We start from the raw sequence: 23,933 nt of genomic DNA, 5'->3' as shown, positions 1-23,933 counted from the left end.
TACAAATTATAGATCAGAGAGAGGGGGGATAGATTTGATTTTTAGTTGCATATTCCTATACAGAAGTGATGATGAAACGTGTAATACTTCCTATCCCATCCTATAGAAAGGTAGAGATCTATGAGAGAAGTCATCTCCCTATCATGTTCTCTATGTAGCAGTGGGGGAGGGGATTCTGCATTCTGAGTACTTGGAATAAAAGAGAAGATATTAAAATGTTTTACATTATTCAATCATCTTCACATTCCATTTCTATTCATCTTCTTGATAATAAAGCATTGATATTTGTTAACGGTAATCTCACCACACATGTGAGGTATCAGAGCGAAAGCAATAATACTAGCACTAGAACTACTCTGTAACTGTAAACAGGTAACCTGTGAAGGCTTTTTAAGCATCGCCTATTGATATTTTAAAGTACCATAGTTGTAAAAATAATTTCTTGCTAGAAAATTACTCAAAACCTCCAAACATTATATATATATATTTTTGTAACCGAGACCCTAGGGAATAAAATGGCGGTCGTTCCAACTTTTTATGTCACACGGTATTTGTGCAGCCATTTTTCAAACACATTTTTTTTTTTAAATCTTTCATCAATAAAAAAAAAAAAAAACGAAACACTGAGTTTAGCCCAGTTTTTTAATACAATGTAAAAGATGATCTTATGCCGAGGAAATAGATACACTTTAAAATTGCGCACACTCGCGAAATTGCGCCAAACTTCAGTACTTAAAAATCTCCATAGGTGACGCTTTAAACATTTTTACGGGCTACTAGTTTAGAGTTACAGAGGAGGTCTTGGGTTAGAATTATTGCTCTAGCTCTAATGTGCGCTGCGATACCTCACATGTGTGGTTTGACCGCCGTTTACATATGTGGGCGTGACGTACATATGCGTTCACTGGTGCGTGCAAGTACACGGGGACGGGGACGCTTTAAATTTTTTTACTTTTTAAAATTGTTTATTTTATTACATTTTTTCTATTTATTTCGTTATTTTTACACTTTCCCTTCACATTTTTTATCACTTTTATTCCTATTACAAGGAATGTAAACATCCCTTGTAATAGGATTAGGGCATGACAGGTCCTCTTTATGGGGAGATCGGGGGTCTATTAGCGCTCCAAATCTCTCCTCTGTTCCCCCCTGCAGCCAATCAGACCGAGATTGGATGTCCAGGTAAACAAAGGGGCAGAACCGGAAGTGGGGAATACTCTCCTCTCCAGGGTTACAGAGTGAGGGGAATGATGTCAGTTCCTATCTCTGTGTACAGGGCAGCCATCACCACCGGCCACATCGCTCCCGACCTCCATGATGTGACCGGAGAGCCGGGGAGAGGCGGTGGGAAGGGGGTGGAACCTCCTTCCATCACCCGCAGAAGTGATCAAGTTGCTAATTATCCACTCAGATCACTTCTGCCTTATACAAAATCGCCGACTGAACAAAATGATACCCACCACCCTGCTATTACCACTGAACCCCAAAGAAGTATGGGTAATGGTTAAAGTTTATTTTTCCTCAAAAAACTAAGTTTGCAAATACCATGTGACATAAAAAATTAAAACTATCCCCATTTTTTTCTATTTGGTCTCTGCTAAAAAAAAAAATGGTATAATGTTTGGGGGTTCTAAGTAGTTTTCTAGCAATAAATACTGATACTGTTCGGAAGAAGATGAAGGGAGAACATCCTGAAGGCCAGTCCTTAAAAGTTACCTGTTAGAGCAAATCACCAAAACATCACCGAGAGTACTCAACTGTTTTGCTGCGAGGAACAAATATGCCTACAATCACCGTAAATACCCTAAGTACAAAAATCCCAATATAGTCCACAAGGTGGTGACTTGACCTCGCTCAGATGGAACGCACAGACAGGAAGTGATGTACGATACTGACAGGAAGTGATGTAGGTCCATAGAGGAAGTGATGTCAGATATAAATAGGAATTTCAGAGGCGAGTCAGGAGGAAGAAAAGAAAAGACGTAGCTGGAATTTGCAGCAGAGGAGGTAATAAGATGTTATTTTTCTATATATAATCTTTAATTACATAAAGAAAATGTTCTCCTGCTATTTTTATGCCGGGGGAACAGAAACAGAGGAACGCATAACACTGAGACTCAGATTGCAGTCCCCCGGTGAAATCACATAAGTAGGATGAGCAGCAAAACTTCCTCCAGCTCTCCTGTAGCGCCCTCACCAGGCAGAGCCGAGGTACTCATAATCTATCTGAGGAAGAGGCAGAGCTCGGGGTGACCCCGACACTCACCTCTGGAAATATTCAGCAGCTTTCCTCCCTCATCACTACTAACATTAATCCCATCCTTTGATCCAACACCAACTGGGCTCCCAAATCTGTATATACTGGATGACCGGGAACCCCACCGTGTCTGTGCCATCTATACTCTGCATGTGTCAGAAGACACCAGACACGGCTACCCCCCCCCCCATCTAACACCGCTGTCCCCCATTCCTCACCCCCTATCTAACACAACTGTCCCCACTTCTCACCCCCCATCTAATACCGCTGTGCCCCACTCCCCATCTAACACCGCTGTCCCCTACTCCTCACCCTCCATCTAACACCCCTGTCCCCCGCTCTTAACACCCCTGTCCCCCGCTCCTATCCCCCCATCTAACACCCCTGTCCCCCACTCCTCACCCCCCCATCTAACACCGCTGTCCTCACTCCTCACCCCCCCCCCTATCTAACACAACTGTCCCCATTCCTCACCCCCCATCTAACACTGCTATCCCCTGCTCCTGACCCCCCATCTAACACTGCTGTCCCCCGGTCCTCACCCCCCATCTAACACCGCTGTCCCTCACTCCTCACCCCCATCTAACACCGCTGTCCCCCACCCCTCACCCTACATCTAACAATGCTGTCCCCCGCTCCTTAGCCCCCCATCTAACACCGCTGTCCCCCACTCCTCACCCCTCATCTAACAGCTCTATGCCCTCCTCACCCCCCCATCTAACACTGTTGTCCCCCACTCCTCATTCCGTTATTAAACATTGAAGATCTCAACTCCTCACACCCCATATTTGACGCTTCTGTACCCCACTGTTCACCCAGACCCAATGCTGCCACCTTGCTTTCTCTCACTTCTCTCATGATATCTCTCTTATCTCTATTAATAAAACACAGACCTGACCAGAGAGGTGAGGAGGATTCTCAGAAGTTTCTTAGAAGGACACAAGGATCTCTACAAGGACGTCATGATGGAGAAGCAGCTGCCCCTCACATCACCGGGTAAGAGAATACTTTATTGTAAAGGAGAGAGCAGTACAGAGGATCCACCTATATCCCCCATCATCTGATAAACACATAGAAACAATGTATTCAGTCAGTGTGTGTGTTTCCTACAGATGGATCCAGTAATGGGAACCCACCAGAGAGATGTCCCCGTCCTCTGTATTCCCGGGATTCCACACAGGAAGATCACACCATCCCCCACCATCATCAGGTAGGTGAAGATGAATGTCGAGATCGTAAAAAGTGACCTGACTGTATGAAAATATATTCCACTTTTAGGTAAAAGGTTATTTGTGCTCACATTTTAAAGAAACCATTCCCTGCTATTTTTTGTTTGTTTAGAATGAAAACCTTATGGATATAAAAGATGAGGTTAAAGAGAAAGAAGAGACGTATGTGATGGCTGATCAGCATTTCAGGGAAGAGGTTGGGATGATGGACAAAGTTAAAGAGGAGGAATTTTCTAAAGACATCAGCACAGGTGAGTGATGGCCACTAAATACAAAAACTGTTTGGGTATATGGATTGATGTTTGAGGATTTGTAGACCCATTTCTGCAAAGACATCATGAAGAAGAGTAAGCCGCTCCTCACATCACAGCGGGTAAGAGGAAACTTTATTGTAAAGGAGAGAGCAGTACGAAGGGTCCACCTAGATCCTCCATCATCTGATAAACACATAGAAACAATGTATTCAGTCAGTGTGTGTGTTTCCTACAGATGGATCCAGTATTGGGAACCCACCAGAGAGATGTCCCCGTCCTCTGTATTCCCGAGATTCCACACAGGCCAATAATAAAGAAGAGATAAAAAGAGGATGATGGTGAAGATTATGTGGTGGAGAAGGCAGAGTTTCGGAAAGGACACAGGAAGCAGTACCAGGATACCATGGTGGAGTCATCCAGTTACAGAAACCCACCAGAGAGATGTCCCCGTCCTCTGTATTCCCAGGATTCCACACAGGAAGATCACACCATCCCGTATGTGAGGGGTGATCAGCAGTTTACAGAGGAGGTTAAGATGATGGATGCCGTTAAAAAGGAAGAAACCTCTCCAGATATCAGCTCAGGTAATTATGCAATAATGGTTAAAAGCTTACTTAGTGATGTTTGGTTGGGTGGTATTATTGATCTGGTTAATTGTCAAAGTTTGGTGTTGTGATAGCACCCAGTTCCACCACAGATCTCTTTTTAAACTTTAAAATGCTCGACCAACATATATGACTCCTGAAAAATACTTTTTTTTTGTTTTTTGAATTACCTTCAAACATCCAAAAAGTAACATTCCTTATAGAACATATGCTGAGACAGTGTATTACAACATTGAAGACAATTCAGGCATAAGGTTGAGATCTACATTGGTCGTGGAATAAGAGGTGTTCTACAATTCCTCTAATGGGAGGAGATATGCAGGACTAGAAAGTACCCAGAGTTGTCCGTTCCAGTTTCACATAACGTATAAAAGAAGAAGGAAGAAGTAAAGCGAATAAGTAGTGGAAAGATAGAGGGGAGTAAAAGAAACCTAGAGAGAGGCAGAAAAGGATAAGTAGGTGGGATGAGGAAGGGGGGGTTAGGAGGGTTAGCATTGGTAAAGCTATAGCCCTACATCAGCAATACTTTCCACCAATATTTTAGAGCTCCCCCAAACTCAACATGAGGTCTCTTTAGTATTGCCACCCTTAATTAAAGAGCAGCCTTCATCAGAGAGTACAAATATATTACATTGACCCCAGGTTTTGGTATATCGTTCATGTTGGGGACGTGTTGAGAGAACAAGGTTTTCCCGTCTATTTATTTCTTCGACCTTTTTGAGTGACATGCCAACAGTCAGGGTGTGTGGGTTTTTCCATTTAAGAGGGATGCACATTTTAGCAGCATTTAGAAGGTGACGAATGACAGAGTTTTTATAGGTGTGGGCCGGGATGTTAGAAGCATGGAGAAGGAAGAGATCAGGGTCATTGGGGAGCGGTCGGTTTATAAACCTCTGAGACATTTCACGTACTGTCTTCCAGAACTCCGCTAGTTTAGGACCCAACCAAAAACATGTAGGAGTGTCCCCCGGCCCTTCCTGGCATCTCCAGCACTGATCAGTGAGTGTGGAAAAGAACCTGCTCAACCTTGACGGCGTGTGGCACCACCTTGTTAGGAGTTTGAAGTTGGTTTGTTGTATTTATGTGCAGATGGATGATGTAAATGTAAATGGAATGATGTGATTTTGTTGGTCTGGATTAAAGTTACAGTCTAAAGCTCGTTCCCTCTTAGCTAAGAATTGGGGTTGGTAAGTCCCCTGGGGTGTGATCAGTAATGCATAGGTCGTGGATAATACCCGTGTCAGTATTCTGTCTTGAGAGCAATGTTCTTCGAAGGGTGTAAGTTGTGTGTTGCGTTCACTGGGAGGTGGCAATGAGTTTAAGAAATTATGGAGTTGCAATGCCCTCCAGAAATTTAGACGGTAGGGTCCCCAGGAGTCCATGAGGTCTTTGAGTGCAGGCCAACTAGATGATGTTGAAAAATAGGAGGCTTGGAAATAGCCTGACTCCATCAAGGTCCTGAATGTTTTATCTTGGTAGCCCGGGGTAAACTGGGGATTCCCCAGTATGAGTGCCAGTGGCGAGTGCGTCAGGGAAAGTGGGAGTTGTGTGAATAATTTAGAGCAGGTTCTTATCGTGTGACCTATGAGGGGATGGCGTCTTATGGAGTCTGGTAGTGAATGGTGGCACGATGAAGCTCTATGGAGGGGTATGTCGCATTGGGCCTGTTTTAATCTGGGCCAAAGCTTCACTTCACCATGACGACACCAGTCTGAGTGTCCCCAATTGTGTAGTCTTGACAGTCTACCTAGTCGCTTAGGAGGCAAGAGTAGTCTCCTACATAGCCTAGGTCGCTTATGTGCCCAGATAAAATCCACTAGTAGGGTGTCCTCTTGTTTAAAGTAATGCGAAGGGATGAATATTGGAAGTGCTTGAAAGAGGTATAGGAACTTAGGGAGTATGCAGATTTTAATAACGCTGCATCTCCCAAACCATGAATGGAGATCAGATTTTGATTTATCTTATAGAATGTGGACATTCTTTAGGAGGAGAAGGGAATTTGGGTGGTATGAGAGTGCCCAGGTATTTCAGCACTGAGTTCATCCATTTTAGCTTAAAATTCAGTCGCAGTTGGTGGAGGAGGGGGTTTGATAAGCCTACTCCCATAGCTTCAGATTTAGTAAAGTTGATTTTTAGATTGGTTAGAGTGCCATATGCCTCAAACTCATGAAGAAGATTTGGTAGGGAAATTATGGGATTTATGGGGAAAATAACATGTCGTCTGGATACGCTGATATTTTCTGCTGGGTCACCCCAACAGTCATGCCTGAGATATCCGAGTGGAGGCATATTCTACATAAAGGATTCTAGTGATAATGCGAAGAGTAAGGGTGACAGAGGGCACCCCTGTCTTGTCCCATTCCTAATTGCGAAGTAGTCCGATAAGACACTGTTTGCCTTAACCTGGGCGGCAGAGGCAGAATAGATCTGTAAGATCCAATTTAGCATGGTGTTTTGCCGATGGCCACATGTCGAAGTATTGCAAACCTAAAATGCCGATTTACTCAATCAAAGGCCTTCTCTGTGTCTGTGCTTAGGAGGACACAGAGTGTGCGGGTCTTGGTGGCTACATGTAGGAGGTTGAGGACCTTGGTTGTGTTATCCTGTGCCCCACGTGTAGGCACAAATCAAACTTGATCCAAATGGATCAGTTGCGTCAGATGTTGTTGGATCATAGTTGCTAGGATTTTGGTGAACAGTTTAAGATCGACATTTAGCAAGGAAATCGGTCGGTAGCTACTACAGGAGGTGAGATTTTTTCCCTCTTTAGGGATGACTGAAATGTGAGCTTGTAAAGTCTCCTTGGGGATATATGTCCCAGAGCCCCATGTATTAAACATGTCAGCCATAAACTGTCCAAGTGATGGCAAGAGTGTTTTATAATATTGGATGGTAAACCCATCCGGTCTCGATTCCTTCCCCACTTTTTAACCAACTATGGCCTGTTTTAGTTCAGCCATGGTGATGGGATCCTCTAGGGATTTACTGTCAGTGTTGGATAACCAGGGCATCAGGGAAGAGAGCAGGTATTCCTCTATTTGAGTCTGTTGGGGGTTGGGGCTTGTAAGTTATAGAGCGAGGCATAGAAGAATTTAAATTCTTGTATGATATGTCTAGGTAATGTGGCTTTTTGACCTGTGCGGGAGATAATAGGTTTCTTCTCGGAGGGATCTAGCCAATAGTCTGCCACACTTATTTCCCGACTCATATGACATTTTACGACAAATTTGCATGGCTGCCTTAGCTTTGTAAAGTAAAAGGTCATTAATTTGCCTACGTAGAGTCAAGTTCTACCTCTGATGAGAGAAGAGTGACAGAGCGTGTATGTGATGGGACTCCAACGTATGCAAAGCTTTGAGTAAGGAGTCTAGTTGTGCTGTACGCTGTTTTTTGATCCAGGAGCCATGCTTTATGAGCACCCCACAAATCACTGCCTTGTGTGCCTCCCAAATGATTCCAGGGTCAGTGTCTGCAATGGTGTTAGTCTGAAAGAAATGGTCTAATTCTTTAGTAACATCTGTCAAAACAGTCTTATCTTGGAGTAGGCTTTCATTTAGTCTCCACATCTGGGTTCTGGACCATCGCAAGTATAACAGGGGCATGGTCGGACCATGTAATAGAACCTATTAAAGAGTCACGGATCGCGTGTATTTGACTATGCGGCATCAAGAAATAGTCTATACAAGAGTATAGTTGGTGAGGTGAGGAATAGAAAGAATAGTCTCGTTCTCCGGGATGCATCAGGCGCCAAACATCTATCAAGTGTGCACTATGGAGGGACTTTGCAATACGTTTGCGGACACCAGGGGGGGACAGAGGAGGATCCCAGAGATGTATCTTTCGAAGGAATCAGAGGGATATTAAAATCTCCCTCAATAGTTAGTTGTCCCTCAGAGAACTCCAGAAGCTTCTCCATACCTCTAGTAATGAACTCATCCTGCTGGCTGTTGGGAGCATAACAGGTGGTCAAAGTCACTCTGACGTCACCAACATTGCTCTTCAGAAACAGAAAGTTGCCATTGGGGTCTTTTAGAATATGTGCGCAGTGTCCATGGTACCGTACTGGAAAAAATGATATGGCGCTTTTCCACTGCATGGAACCGAACGTTTCGGCTCGCTTTTGTGCTTTTCCACTGCTGGTACCGCATGGTACGGTGTAGGAACGGTTCGGTACGGTATGGCGGCGCTCTTCCACTGCATGGAACCAAACGGTACAGCTCTCTAAAACAGTACCACCTCGATTGTGGTTCCGAGAGGTACCATTCCGGTACCATATCCCACAATCCTTTGCATGCAGTCACTACTAGCCACGGATTGGTCAGAGAATCGTTGTTATCCAACCCACTTAACTTTAGTACTAATTTAGTGGAAAAGCAAACCATACCGAACCGTTCCAACACCGTACCATGCGGTTCCAGCAGTGGAAAAGCAAACTGGGCCAAGCAGGGCCGAGTAGAGCCGAGCCGGTACTTGCAGTGGAAAAGTGCCAATAGAGGCTCCTTTTGATTTAGCCTCCGGGTTAGTAGAGTGGTAGGCCAAGGGGAAAAACTGGTTCTTAAATAGTGGAAGCTTGTCATCCCTGAAGTGGGTCTCCTGTACAAAGGCGATATCAATTTTAGATCGTTTAAATCGTTCAACAAAATTTGCCTCTTGTCTGGGACGATAAGTCCCTTAGCATTGATCGGGAGGATCCTGATGTTATCCATGTGTTAAGAAGGTTGAGGGGAAGGTTGGGAAGTGAGGTTAGGGAGGGGAGGGTAAGTAATAGGGGGCGGGTATGAAGAGAATGGAGATTAAAAAAAAAGGAGGCAAAGATGGTATGAGAGAGGAAGAAAGGAAAGTCAGGCCAGCAAAGAATATGAGAGAGTGAAAGATAAGGGGGCAATCCCACAGAGAGAGGCCTCAATTTACTAAGAGATAGCAAAAAAAAAGCGAAGACGCTCACCAGCAAGGAGCCGGATGAATGAGAGTGTGCCTATGTGGGGTTGTGGTTGGAAAGAGCCAAGGGACGGGCCCTCGACCCAACTTAACCCCCCCAAGACCGACAGCCTTCTTGAATAAATGAAAGGTATATAATGTGTAGCACTGCCCCCTAGAGGACTGCTGAATTTTCACACTTTAAGGATTCCCTTTAGTTACCTGTAGCAACTGCTTGCAGAACTTGCAGAAATCTTAACACTTTATGTTCTTGGCTCAGTCAATGATCAGTCTAGGGGTAGTTGTTTTTGTGGTTTTATTTCATATTGGGATAGGAGAAGGGATGAGTGGGATACTCCAACTGTTGAACTACTCACAATTTAGAGGACTTCTAGCTTGAGAATGCGGCAAGAGTGGTCCCCTTCCTGGGCAGAACCCTGGGCAAGATCCTCTGTACTCACGATACTGTTTTTCCAGATTCTCACAGTGCCCCAACTCCTCCAGTCAGCTCTCCTGGACCTCTGGGTTCAGCTCCTTTCCACTGGTTCACCAGGCCGACTGCCTGTGACCATCACCCACTGCTGCAGAAGAGGAGGCAGCGGCCGCCCTCCTTCTTGGACTTTGCTTCCTGCCAAAAGACCTCTACCTCATGTGCCCCTGGCTTTTTATACCCTACTGCACAATTCACCGAGACAACCCATCTGTGCCAATCTCTGGGGCTGTATCAAAAGCCTGTGTGTCATTGGCCAGGTTTCCTCAAGCATCCAATTTGCCTCCCTATTGGATCAGTTGGGGACACTCCCTTAGACCAGATGAATCACACACTGGGCACACTGAGCAGACATAACTCACAGATCCTGCTCCCTGATAAGCAGAGTGCAATATAGAATTTACCTGCTGCTCCTCTGATAGGCAGACAGAGCCAAAACTATACTCCCTTTCTAGCACCTGACTAGGAGGGTGCTACATCTTTAAAAGATGTGGATGTCCGGGTAGTTGAAAAGTTGTGGGACATGTGGTTGGATACCCCTGGCCTTGGTCCACAAGAATTAACACTTCAAAGATTAGTCCTAGGACCACATTCAGGGTACCTTTTGACGCTGACAGTGTGTTTGCTGGGTTTGGTTGAGGAAATGGCACCTCTTGGAGCACAAAGAATTTTATTGTCGGTTACTCTGTTCTATTTGCGCAAGGCTATTCGGCATTGGGGGAAGACCGAAACTCCATCGGTGGAGTATTGGAAGTCACCAGTGAACAAGATGCTGCCATTTTACGAAGCCACATACCTGAATAGAGGATGTGTTAAAAAGTTTCAAAAGATATGGCAGGGTTGGACTGAGAGGCCATCTACTCTTCCCGGAGGTGATAGAGGTCCGCCACCGGTGAAGGTGATGGTCACCTTAGAGGGGTGAGTTGAGGTCCCCTGATACTTAGGGAGGTAACAAATGAAGTCTATGCCTAGCAGACAACAAGCAGTGGTGAGAGGGTGGGGGAGGTTGGCGTGTGGACCTGGGTGAGAGTCTATGTGGGGGAGACACTGCCGCGTTGAGTTTCTCCTGGTAGGTTCTCCTTTTGCATTTTCCTTTAACCACTTAAGCCCCGGAAGATTTTACCCCCATCCTGACCAGGGGTTTTTTTTTTATTTATTTTTTACTGCGTGACTTTAACGAACAATTGCGCGGTCGTGCGACGCTGTACCTAAACTAATTTGACGTCCTTTTTTTCCCACAAACAGAGCTTTCTTTTGGTGGCATTTTATCACCTGTGCGATTTTTTGATCATGCGCTATAAACAAAAAAAAGAGCGTCAATTTTGCAAAAATAACAATATTTTTCACATTTTTTTATATGAAATTCCCCCCCAAAAAAAATGTAAAAATTAAAATTTTTTAACATTTTTGGCCAATTTGTTTTATGCTACATATGTTTGGTAAATAGAAAATCGCAAAAAGCGTATTTTGATTGGTTTGCGCAAAAGTTATCGCGTTTACTAACAAAGGGAAAGATTTTTGTCATTTTTTTTTTAACGAGTAATGGCGGCGATCTGCAATTTTTTTTTTTTTCGCGGGACTGCGACATTGCGGCGGACAGATCGGACCCTTAACTGACATTTTTGACACTTTTGGGGGTACCAGTGACATTACTGCAGTAATCAGTGCTATACATATGCACTGTTACTGCAAAAATGACACTGGCAGGGAAGGGGTTAACTGTATTGGAGAGGGAGGGGTTAAGTGTGTCCCTAGGGGCGTGTTTCTACATGTGATTGGACATGGCTACTGGTGTAAAAACAGAGATCAACGGTCCTACATAGTAGAACCGTCTGATCTCCATTTTTACACAGGGGAGAATGACAGGCGGCTTGTTTACATTAGCCGCCTGCCTTTCTCCCTCTCTACCGACGATCGCCGAGTGACCGGAGGACATCGGGTCTGCCGGTCACACGCACTGACTTGTTAGGGAACGAGCCGGGGCGGGCGCTCGCCCGCTATTGGCTCACAAGCCAGTGACAGGCTAGTGACGTACTGGTACGTCACTTTGCCTGGCCGGGGCTGACCGCCGCAGTATATGTATTTGCGGCGGTCGGCAACCGGTTAAGTATTGTAGTACATGAGCATTGCACTGAGGTTGGGGGGGATGGGGAGTTGTTTTGGTTGCCTTGTTTGTTTTTTTGTGATTAAAAATCAATAAAAATAAATAATAATAAAAAAAAAAAAGCTGAGTCCTAGGAATGAATAAACAGTAGGAAACGGGATAAGGCACAGGCCAAGGAGATAAACTTAATGAGATGTTGGGGGAGTGGGTGGAGTCAGTGGAGGTGGCAAATGGAAACATGCAGGATTGACTATATATGAAGGTTACGATCGCTGTATCTATGACTGTACAAAGCGGAAATATTGTGTACGGAATGGAATGGACTTTTCTTTCTTTATAATAAAACTTTTTCTGATTTAAAAGGAAAAAAAAACACTCAGAAAAGATGAGTAGGGAAGATGTCAGTGGCCTCCACCTGTAAAACTATTCCTGTTTTGGAGGTCGTCTCATTGTTGCCCATATAGTGCACCTGTTGGTAACAACCCCCTCTGCTACTTCACTGACCAGATGAATATCCCAGGAGTTTCCATGACTTGATGCTATACTCTGATTATAAAGTGTTGAGCAGTGTATATGAGTGTGGAAAACTCTTGGTAATTTTTCTTGTCTTCTGACAGACGGACTCTGTGGTGGGAATAGAAGGACATCGGAGGAAGATGTGACTACAGAAGATGATGACATGGCATCTTCTCCAGAAGTAAATCCCGTTCCTCATAATATACATGACAGACCTCACCATTGGAGGAGATCATTGGATATGTCTAATTCTGAGGAATCTCCTGATACTTCACATAGTCCTCTAATATCTGACAGTGCCGACGGGTGCGGGAAACCATCTCATCTCAGGGAATCTTCTTTAGATCATAAAGGGGTTCATACAGGAGAGAATTCATTGTCCTGTTCAGAGTGCGGGAAATGTTTTAAAAAGAAAAAAAACCTTCTTCAGCACCATAGAATTCACACAGGTGAGCGTCCCTATTCATGTTCAGAGTGCGGGAAATGTTTTCAACAGAAAACAAGCCTTCTTAACCATCAGAGAATACACACAGGGGAGCGTCCCTATTCATGTTCAGAGTGTGGGAAATGTTTTAATCGTAAAGGAACCCTTCTTAGCCATCAGAGACTACACACAGGTGAGCTTCCCTATTCATGTTCAGAGTGCGGGAAATGTTTTAGTCAAAAAGGAAACCTTCTAAAGCACCAGAGAATTCACACAGGTGCGCATCCCTATGTATGTTCAGAATGCGGGAAATGTTTTAATCATAAAATAAGCCTTCTTAGCCATCAGAAAATTCACACAGGGGAGCTTCCCTATTCATGTTCAGAGTGTGGGAAAAGTTTTAATCATAAAAGTAGCCTTCTTAGCCATCAGACAATACACACAGGAGAGCGTCCGTATTCATGTTCAGAGTGCGGGAAATATTTTAATGAGAAAGCAAACCTTCTTAAGCATCAGAGAATACACACGGGTGAGTGTCCCTATTCATGTTCAGAGTGCGGGAAAAGTTTTAATCTTAAACAAAACCTTCTTTGCCATCAGAGAATACACACAGGTGAGCGTCCCTATTCATGTTCAGAGTGCGGGAAAAGTTTTAATCATAAAAGTAGCCTTCTTAGTCATCAGAGAATACACAAGGGTGAGTGTCCCTTTTCATGTTCAGAGTGCGGGAAAAGTTTTAATCAAAAACAAAACCTTCTTTGCCATCAGAGAATACACACAGGTGAGCGTCCCTATTCATGTTCAGAGTGCGGGAAATGTTTTACTGAGAAAAGAACCCTTCTTAGTCATCAGAGAATACACAAGGATGAGCGTCACTATTCATGTTCAGAGTGCGGGAAAAGTTTTAATCTTAAACAAAACCTTCTTTGCCATCAGAGAATACACACAGGTGAGCGTCCCTATTCATGTTCAGAGTGCGGGAAATGTTTTACTGAGAAAAGAAGCCTTCTTAGCCATCAGAGAATACACACTGGTGAGCGCCCTTATTCATGTTTAGAGTGCGGGAAATGTTTTACTCAAAAAGGAACCCTTCTTAGCCATCAGAGAATTCACACAGGGGAGCTTCCATATTCATGTTCAGAGTGCGGGAAATGTTTTACTGGGAAAAGAAGTCTTCTTAGCCATCAGAGAATACACACAGTAGAGCATACCTATTCATGTTCAGAGTGTGGCAAATGTTTTACTCATGAAGTAAGACTTCTTACCCATCAAAAGAATAAACACTGTTGAATGTCCCTATTCATGTGCCAGGTGCGGGAAATGTTTTAATCAGATAAGAAACCTTCTTAGCCATCATAAAATGCACAGGGGTAAGCTTACCTGTTAATGTTCAGAGTGTGGGAAATGTTTTAATCATAAAGGAAACCTTCTTAACCAACAGAGAATATACACAGTTAAGCCTCCCTATTCATGTTCAGAGTGTGGGAAATGTTTTAATAATAAAGGAAACCTACTTAGCCTTTAGAGAATACACACGGGTGAGCCTCCCTATTCATGTTCAGAGTGCGGGAAATGTTTTGCGTTCAAATGTTTACTTGTTAGACACTGGAAAGTTCATACAGGCGAGCGTCTCTAATCTTGTGCAGAGTGCGGGAAATGTTTAACTAAGCAAGAACACCTACTTACAAACAGGTGAGCAGCCTTTTTAATGTTACGAGTGTGGGAAATGTCTTCCAAACAAAGGTTTTATTTCTTAGAAACCAAAAAGTTCATACAGGCGGGCGTCCTATTTCATGTTCAGGGTGCGGGAAAGTTTACAAATAAAGGAAATCTAATGAAACATCAGAGTGCACCCCCTGCTGGTACTATGGGAAATGGACGCTGGATTGTAACAGGTGGAACTGTTTAGTCCATAAAAAATAGTGAAACCACCACAGTCCACTCGGGGTTGGTTTACACCCGCATCGCCCTCTGAACCGCTGTGGGGTTGGCAGGCAGCTGGGAGCCCTTATGTTAACCCTGTAAAGCCCACGCCAGTACGCCGCAACCGTATGCATCGGGGCTGTTGCGGCACAACCCCATTCAGTTGAAAAGCATTGCCCAATGTGACCGGGGAGTGTGAGGTTTGCAGCAGCCGCAAATTGCAGTGCCATGTGTACCACCACATCCGGCTGCCATTTAAGCTTAAGGGGTGGTAAAATCATGACTCAACTGTCTACCTTTACCGATCCCTCCCCACATGAGGCAACAGGCAGGAAACCATGACAAGACATGGGACAACAAGTGAGCAATTAAGACAAAACATGGGGCAACAGGTGGGCAATCCGCACAATACATGGGATAATAAGTGGGCAATCCTGACAATATATGGGGCATAAAACCAATGAAAATGGTCGCACTCCAACAGGTTATAGCGATGATATTTATTGCAGACAGTCAATACGGGATACAGAAAGGTGGACGCGTTTCACACGTAATATCGTGCTTCTTCACCACGGTGTGAGCACCTGTTGGTAATACATGGAGGCAACAAGTGGGCATTCATGACAATACATGGGGCAGCAGACAAACAATTCTGACAATACATTCTTTTTGTGTTCTACTTATAAATATGTATATAGATCTAACCTACTGGATGGAAAAAGATCACTGTAACATGCATTAACCCACAGCAGCCAATCAGGATTTATCTTTCACTGGTGAACCTTCTTAGAAGGGGGGTGAGTTGAGACCTTGCATTGATTATAGGGTCCTCAATAGCATCACGGTCAAGAATGCATACCTGATGATTGGTTGCTTAATATTTTTGCTCCTTTAGATTTATTGAAGTAGCCGGCTTTTTATTGGTCCAACCAATGTATGATTATTAATACATTTGACACATTTGTTAATTCTATTATAAAAGATTTAAGCTTTATTTTATTAATATCATTTACTGTGTGGTAATCGCTTATTCTGATATTGTCCAATAAAACGCTTTGTACAATATTCTGTGCCTAGTCTTCTTTTTTACCAATGATTAGATGATCGGTGATTGGAATGTGATCAGTTCATAGAGAGTCATCCATTGGGGTTTTATTAGTGAGATGGAGAGTGGAGAAGGCACCACATTGACAAGCCATTGGAGGCCCTTTCTAAAGCCCTAAACTTTTTGGCAACCTGTCTATGACATTAGTCTTCCAAACTCTATCTCACGGAGCTAAGGCCAGAAGAGTTCCAGGAGTTCTTCTCTGTCCACAGTTCCCAAACCAAAAGGAGACATCCACCACACCTTCAATCTTAAGGTCCTAAATGTCCTCAGCTGGACACAGGAGTTCTGCATGTAATCCACCAGCTCATAGCCTCTCTCTTTATCAGGGAGACTTTTTTCTTTGACTGCCCCACATACATGTACTGCGGTAGGGCGGCCGTTCTTTGCAAAATCACGTACCTGTCCGTCGTCTGCTTTTCCGGGTCTGGGTTGTGCACACGCGCCGCCGGTGCCCAATCAGCGGATCCAGCGGACATGGTGTCCGTCGGTACCCAGCAATCTTTCCTGAGAGAGGCGGAACAGTTGAAAACAGGGCAGATCGCTGTTCTGTTAGTAGGGAAGATGGAGATCCTGTGTTTCTGCTAATGGAGGAAGGAGATACTGGTGCAGAGAGATTATATATACTACGTAGCGCGTCCCCCACAGGGGCTGCCGAGTATGTTCGTTTCCTCCACACTTCCTTGACTCTGAGGCACCTCTAACCCGCTTGACACTATGGGTTCTGACATGGTAGTTCAGAGAAACAACAATGACACTTGAATAGCAATATATCAGTTTACTGACTTAAGGAAATGAACAGATATAGTTTCAACACAACAGGAAATATGAGTGTAAAGAACCAAAGTGACATTCTGAATCTTAAAGTCCCAGAATCACTGAGTGGCCCAAGACTCAGAATCTCATACACCAATAATGTCAGCTACAACTAGATATAACAATATCTAACTGAAGTTAAGTATACTAAGTATATGAATATAATAATGATTCAATTCCTCTTATAAATATGTGAGAGTGACAAATCAGACGTTTGTCTCTATATTAACTGTAGATAAAACAGTTGGATCTGACTAACTCAGCTGCATGGATATATCTCAAGAGAATCCATATCAATCTTAAATATAACCTGAAAGAGTGCACTCTATCACCTAAGGGGGGCCCCCTTTCCAATTAATTAAATGAGTCTCTTCCTGGGCATGGCCTTGCTAATCTTCGCCAGCAGTAGGAGCTCTAATCATTCCGTGAATGATATTTGTAATCCAAAGGGAAAAAGGGGAATTTGTAATCCAGGCTCTGTCTACAATGAAGTCAGTATAAACCACTGTATGTGTACAGATGAGGCCTCCCGGTTCGCCAAGCACTATGAAAGATCAGGAGTGTTCCATGGTAACCACTCCACTACATTAAAGTCCTCTCTGTGTCTCTGCTGCGTCACAGACCCTTTCATTGTGTCCGTGAGCTGCTGTGCTCAGTACAATTAGGTATCTCTCACCCAATCCTCTGACACTCCTCTCCGACAGTCCTCCGCACGAGGCTGGTCACCTCTCTGTAACATCCGCCACCTCTCCAATGTGTCTCCGCTCTCGATCAGTCACTCCTCTGTGACATCCGCCACCTCTCCAAGGTGTCTCCGCACTAGGCCACAGCTTCTTCTCGCTCTGCTCTCCACAGCGGTTCTCCGGCACATCCACACCGCACGCTGTCCCCGAGGCAAGAGAGCGAACATCCGACTCCGCTCCTTATTTATAGACTCTCCCATAATCCCCCACGGAACTGGCAGCTCCCTGGGAGGATAGTTACATCCGGCCCACTTTGCACAGTCTTTATCCTCCACTGGACTAAATATTCCACAATCCAACACGCCAATCTTCAGGAGAACCTCAAAATAAGCAACAAACTTAAAGGAACAGTATATCAGCCTTAACTATGCTGCTAGCAATTTCTTCACTTGGCTACATCCTCCCCCCACTTGAATGTCGTTGGTCACCAAAGATGATGGGACTCCTAAGTGGGAGACTCCATTGAGATATAAAGTACCACAGAATTAAAACTAACAGCAGTCTTGTGTAGAACTAATAGCAGCTGACAACTGGTCAATAAATGCACCTTCAAACATCTGACTATACAAATTACTAGAAAGGTCTGAGTCACTCTCACAATAGGCCAACAAGAAATCAGTGGCCAACCTAATAGTGTCAGCGGGTGGAATAAGATCATCTTCCTTGGGAATACCAACAGAAGAGGCAGTTACTTGTGTGGGGCGTTACAATTTGTTCTTCAGAACTCTCTCCTAGGGTATCATACGTCAGTCTCTTTGGCGGGTGTATTTCCCTTCGTAGCCTTAATGACACCCCATCTCTGGGTTCAGATTCACTTTCCAACCCTTGAGAGCCACAACTAGGTTGAGACTCCTCACACTCCTCAGAAGGGCCCATTGACTCCTCTGTGTCTTGTACAATTGAACTCCTGTCTTCCACTAGCTCCTCAGTATTCTCCACAGGGGAATGATTCACATCCTCATCAGAAGGTCCTTCCAGATCATGAGATGGAGAAGCAGTCGAAGCGTCTTCACATGGCAGAGTGTCCACACCAGACAAAATTGCTTCTTTTCATAAAATATGGGATCCATGGATTACGTACCTCTCAGATGCCTCATAGGATGCTAACATTAAAGCCTTCTTGGACAAGGTAGAGTGCACTTCTTCTCTTTGTGTCCTATTCTCTCTTTTGCTTTGCTTTACCCGCTCCTCGCTTCTCTTTAAGGAACATGAGCCTATTATAGTGATGTTGCATTTATTACAAGAAATTCTTTACTCTGTGCTGCAGGTGGAATACAGCCAGCACAATCTGCTTAATCTATCTCCAACCCCCCCCCACCCCCCGTTTATTGGGCTCTGATGGAGAGGCTGGGTACCGTCGCTAACACTGCGGCGGCGCCCCTTTTTGTCTCCCGTCCCATGCCTGTGCGACTCGGGTGGGAGGGTGAGGTATATTAGGGCGAGAGAAGATACTTTCCTAGGGACCACAGCTTTGGTTTTATCTTTCTTCATGTTAAATAAAATCTTAATCAGCATTTTTGTAACTTGATATACAAATTTTTTGAGTAATATTTCATGTTGATGTACCTATTGATTTTTGTTCTTACTGCTCTTTATTAAAAATCTCAATAAAACTATTGGAAAAGGGAAAAAAAAAGAAAAAATTGATTTACCAATTCCTTTTTTGAAGTGCAGGAATGTTAGGTTGGGCTAAACATGTGTGGTGTCCCTAGAGATGTTCTGCTATTTTCCCGTTGTAAACTTGTATCCGAGAAAGGACAACAACTTCATTAAGTTCCTTTTCCTGGCGCATCATGGCAGCATACAATGGAGGGGGTTGAGGCTCCGCAACCACAACCTGATAGGACTGGTTAACTATAAATCAAAGACAGACCCGTCTCGCAGCATTCTCCTTAACGTTCTACCTGGACCAAACAGTCCTAAAACCCCCAGACTGCTTTTTATCCATGGGGCATCTTTCTCCTTCCACTGTAACTAGGAAATCAATTTACCGTCTTTCTTGGTTAAGTGAGAGAACCACATACCCTGGATGTTGATCTGTTGATTTTCAAAACTGTTCCTTCAATTCTTCGGCTCTAAAAAGTAGAAAACGATTTTCTATTTGTGCCCATTAACTGGACGAAAAAACGGACGATTGGACCAAATTACAGATTTTCGATCGATTTTTCGGCAGGTGTATGGCCAGCATTACTCTGATGACCTGCTTGGCAGCTACCTTTTCATTCAGGAAAGCTGACATATGTGCTTATGCCTCGTACCCACGCAACGATTATCGGCCGACCAATCGGCCGACTTTTGTCCAGTGTTGGTTGAAATGTGCTCTAGACTGCACACAAATTTTCTCGGGCAACAAAAATCTACTTCAGAAGTGATGTCATGTGATGGTTTACTTTCCGTGTGTTTTTTCATCTCTGAGCATGCCCAGTCTTGCTCATCAGATTTTTGTCTGCCGATATCTGTACTTACTGACGAAAAATCGGCCGTTGTGGTGACGGCCAACAAAAATGTTATAGCCTACACACCAGATTTTTTTCGGCCGAAAAGTCTGAGTCGGTTGTCGGAAGCATCATACTAACAAGCCGAAAATTGGCAGATCGGACGTTGGCCGAAAATTCACGGCCAACTATCGACGCACGAGTGCGAGGCATTGGTTCCAGCATGGCTTCAGGCAAGGTCAGTCAGCATCAACACGTACAGTCATATCCTAGATCAGGGTTTCTCAACCAGGGTTCTGTGGAACCCTAGGGTTCCTCCTGAGGTTGCTAGGGGTTCCTTGAGCAATGGGCAATTTCTGCCTCTCAGAAAAGTTTCCAATGACACCATTGTTCCTTTTAGCTATCTGTAAGGGGGTAATTCTTCCCAATGATGACAGGAATAAGGAGCATTCTTCCCACTGACTGTCACACTAATGTGTCACGAGTTGCAGATTTTTACTTTTTAGCAGGGATTCCCGGAGACCAGAAATTTATTTCAAGGGTTCCTCTGTTGTTAAAAACGTTGAAAAAGGCTGTCCTAGATAGTTAAGACAATTAAAAGAGCCTACTCTTCACAAGACCCTCCTGTTCCGGAGGACTTAAGAGCACATTCAACTAGGACAGTACCAACTCTGTGGACAGAGCAGTGCCAGGTGTCTCCTGAGGCTATTTGCAAGTCAACAATATGGTCCTCCTAGGACACCTTAATTACACTCTATTAGGTGAAACCGGCTCACCACAGTAAGATTTGGAAAATGCATATGTAGCAGTATTTACAGGCATTGGGCCTGATCTGGGTCTGCCATGGTTACTGTTACCACCAACAGCACATTTAAGCTGATTACCAAAGTGTGAGATCTGAGAAAGTGAACAGTCCGGCATCTTTGGTTTTAAGTTTTATTGTAGGAACTTGGATGGGAGAAGGGAATGAGGGGGATACTCCTCTGGCTCAACTAGGTACAAATTGGGACACTTGAGGAAAAAATGACGTCCAGCGCTGAATGCTGGATGCCGACCAACGCTTGCTGGCGCTTGTAAATACTGACTTTCTGTCACTGAACTGAAAACTGACTTCTGACACTCTGGTTAGCTCAAAAGTCCTTTACACTGCTTCCTCCAGTCCTTCCTGACTGAGGTAGCCACTTGTAGACACTGCTGCAACTCTCAACACTGTACACTTCAGGGCCCAACCGCTGGCACCCCCTTTACTCTTCAGGGTTAACACTGGCACCCCCTTTACTCTATTCCTGCACCGGCTAGCTCCTGGATCCCTCTGACCTTCTCTGGAAGTGGTCCCCTCTGACTAGGCAGACCCCCAGGGGCAGTTTGCAGTACTCACGACTCAGAATGCTTTCCTGAAACTCGACCCCAATCAGTTCCGCTGGTCCTCAACACACCGGATCCTCTCCTGCAGCTCAGCTCAGCCCTCTGTCCCCTCAGGCAAGCCGCCTGGGACACCCGATTCCTCTTGACAGGAGGAGAGACAGCCGTCACCTCTCTCCTGGGACTCAGCTTCCTGCCAAAGACCATCTGTCATGTGCTCCCAACAGACTTATACCCCCTCCCAGAATGCTGTGAAGCAGAATCTGCCCTTCCAGGATGGATACAAGCCCCTGTGTGCTATTGGTCAGGTTTCCTCCACTGCCCAATGAGAGCCCTCATTGGGACACAGTGGGGATACTCCCCAACTCAACAGGCACACCTGGGAACACATGCTAGCCTAGCTGGAAATAATGGCCCTGCTGATAAGCAGACAAGGCCCACTATACTTTACCTAGCACCTACCTTGGAGGGTGCTACACACACTTACGCTCCTGACCATTACAAAATTTTATTGCACCCTCCCATATGGCGAGTTAGTTCCCATTGTATGCTGCCATGATGCGCCAGGAAAACGGAAAATTGTATCTTCACCTTTCTGTAATTTTCCTTTCCTGGTGCATCTTCATGGCAGCATAGAGATTCCCACCCAAATTATGAGAGTTACAGAGAATGCTGCGAGCCGGGTCTGTCTTTGATTTATAGTTAAACAGTCCTATCAGGTTGTGGCGGTGGAGCCACAACCCCCCCCCCCCCCCATTGTTTGCTGCCATGAAGATGCACCAGGAAAGGAAAATTACGGAAAGGTGAGTATACAATTTTTAGTTTTCGCAGACCTTAAGGGGCAGAGGTAATAACTTAGACCAGGCCGTTTCACTTCCTTCGCTATCTCTGCCTCCACTTCAAAGACTCTCTCTTTAGTTATCCAATCAAGGTGGCCATCTGTTAGGGAATGGACAATTTGGCCAGGGGATGACCTTGCATACCTAATGCCCCATTCAAGGGGAGATTATCTTATCCTCCCCCCCAGAGTGGAGGTGATAGCGAGGGGCTGAGTTATTCTAAAGCTAAGGGATGGGGAAACTGTCCAATCTTGGATGAGATTCTCCCAGAGGGAGAAGATGGATAAGATTGCTCCACCCATCAGATTGACCCTATGCAAGTCTATGAGAAATAGATTTATATTAGTTAAGTCTTGGAAGAGAGAACGCTCTGAATACACCAGCCTGGAAGGAGTCCTTGTGTGCATGGTAATTATGGAAGATACCTCTGGCACTTATATCTAAACGCTTGTCCTATGTGTTGTCCGTCTTGCTGTTTGTATATTAATGGTTTGAGTATTATACTCTGTATTCCTTCATTTACCCTATGATTTTTTCCCCTTTTTTGTACTATAGATAGATTTTTGTGTATTAGTTTAGGCCTCCTTGCTATTTACCAATAAATTTCTGTTGTGTTCAAGCTTTCACTCATGGTCAAAGACCTCTTATTAACCCAAATCCTATCTGAGATATATTAAATCTCAAAATATAACTTATGGGTAACACTGCTAAGCAGGAACACGGATCTCTGCCTTCCCACAGTTAAAGCACCTCCCCCACAGTGAGTAAGCACTACCAATGAACACATTTACCCCCCATGTTAATCCCTTCCCTGCCAGTGTCATTGATACAGTGACAGTGAATTTTTTTTATAGCACTGGTTACTGTATTGGTGTCACTGGTCCCCAACAAAAGTATCAGTTATCTGTGCGATTTGTCCACCGCAATGTCGCAGTCCCACTAGAAGTCACTGATCGCCGCCATTACAAGAAAAAATAAAAAAAAATTACAATTCTAAAAAAATATCCCATCGTTTGCAGACACGATAACTTTTTGCGCAAACCGATCAATATACCCTTATTGGGATTCCTTTTTACCAAAAATATGTAGCAGAATACATATTGGCCTAAATTGATGAAGAAATTTAGATTTTCTTTAATTTTAAAAATATTGTTTTTTTTCCCCAAATTCATCTGTCTTTTTTTTTTTTGTTTGTAGCACAAAAAATGAGAACCGCTGAGGTGATCAAATACCACCAAAAGAACGTTCTATTTGTGGGAAAAAAGGACATTAATTTTATTTGGGTACAACATCCCACAACCGCGCAATTCTCAGTTAAAGTAATGCAGTGTCCCATTGTTGGTGTCAGTGGGAGAAATTGTGCCCCATCGTTGGTCCAGTGGGAGGAATTCTACCCCATTGTTGGTGTCAGTGGGAGGAATTCTGCCCCATCGTTGATGTCAGTAGGAGGAATTCTGCCCCATCGTTGGTCCAATGGGAGGAATTGTGCCCCATCATTTATGTTAGTGAGAGGAATTGTGCCCCATCGTTAGTGTCAGTGGGAGGAAATGTGCACCCATGGTTGGTGACATTGGGAGGAAATCTGCCCATCATTGATGTCAGTGGGAGGATTTATGCCCCATTGTTGGTCCCATTGAATGATATAGTGCCCCAAGGGCCAGATAAAAGCAATCAAAGGGCCGCAGTTTGGAGACCACTGTTCTAGACAGCTCCATTTGCCCAGTTCCACTACAGACCCCAAAAACACAACATCATGTCATTGTGGGATAATTTAGTCCCTTCTTTGGACAGTCCAGGTCACCTGGTATTGAAAATCAGGTTGTCCCTGAACTGAAGGCTCAGGAATCCTACTCATAAGTAGAGAGTAGGCACATTGAGGGTTCCCCCAGGCACTGGCCTCTGGGGCTAGCCTTG

At 44.4% G+C, this 23,933-nt stretch overlaps 2 protein-coding genes across 2 annotated transcripts in view; one reads left to right on the top strand and one right to left on the bottom strand.

The window, feature by feature from the left end:
- Positions 1-23,933, bottom strand: part of LOC309564361 (uncharacterized protein) — a 1,000,117-nt gene that overhangs the window by 352,316 nt on the left and 623,868 nt on the right. The window lies entirely within an intron of this gene.
- On the top strand, positions 4,276-14,086 carry LOC309563368 (uncharacterized protein; the record flags this gene model as incomplete). Its single annotated transcript, XM_082267763.1, has 2 exons — positions 4,276-4,324; positions 12,474-14,086. 2 exons carry the CDS (start codon positions 4,276-4,278, stop codon positions 14,084-14,086), a joined length of 1,662 nt encoding a protein of 553 aa, XP_082123889.1.

This window comes from Pelophylax lessonae, assembly GCF_965119305.1.
Source record: "Pelophylax lessonae genome assembly, chromosome: 9".
Lineage (NCBI taxonomy): Eukaryota > Metazoa > Chordata > Amphibia > Anura > Ranidae > Pelophylax > Pelophylax lessonae.
The sequence above is the reverse complement of the archived record's forward strand: the minus strand, read 5'-3'. Positions and strand labels throughout refer to the sequence as shown.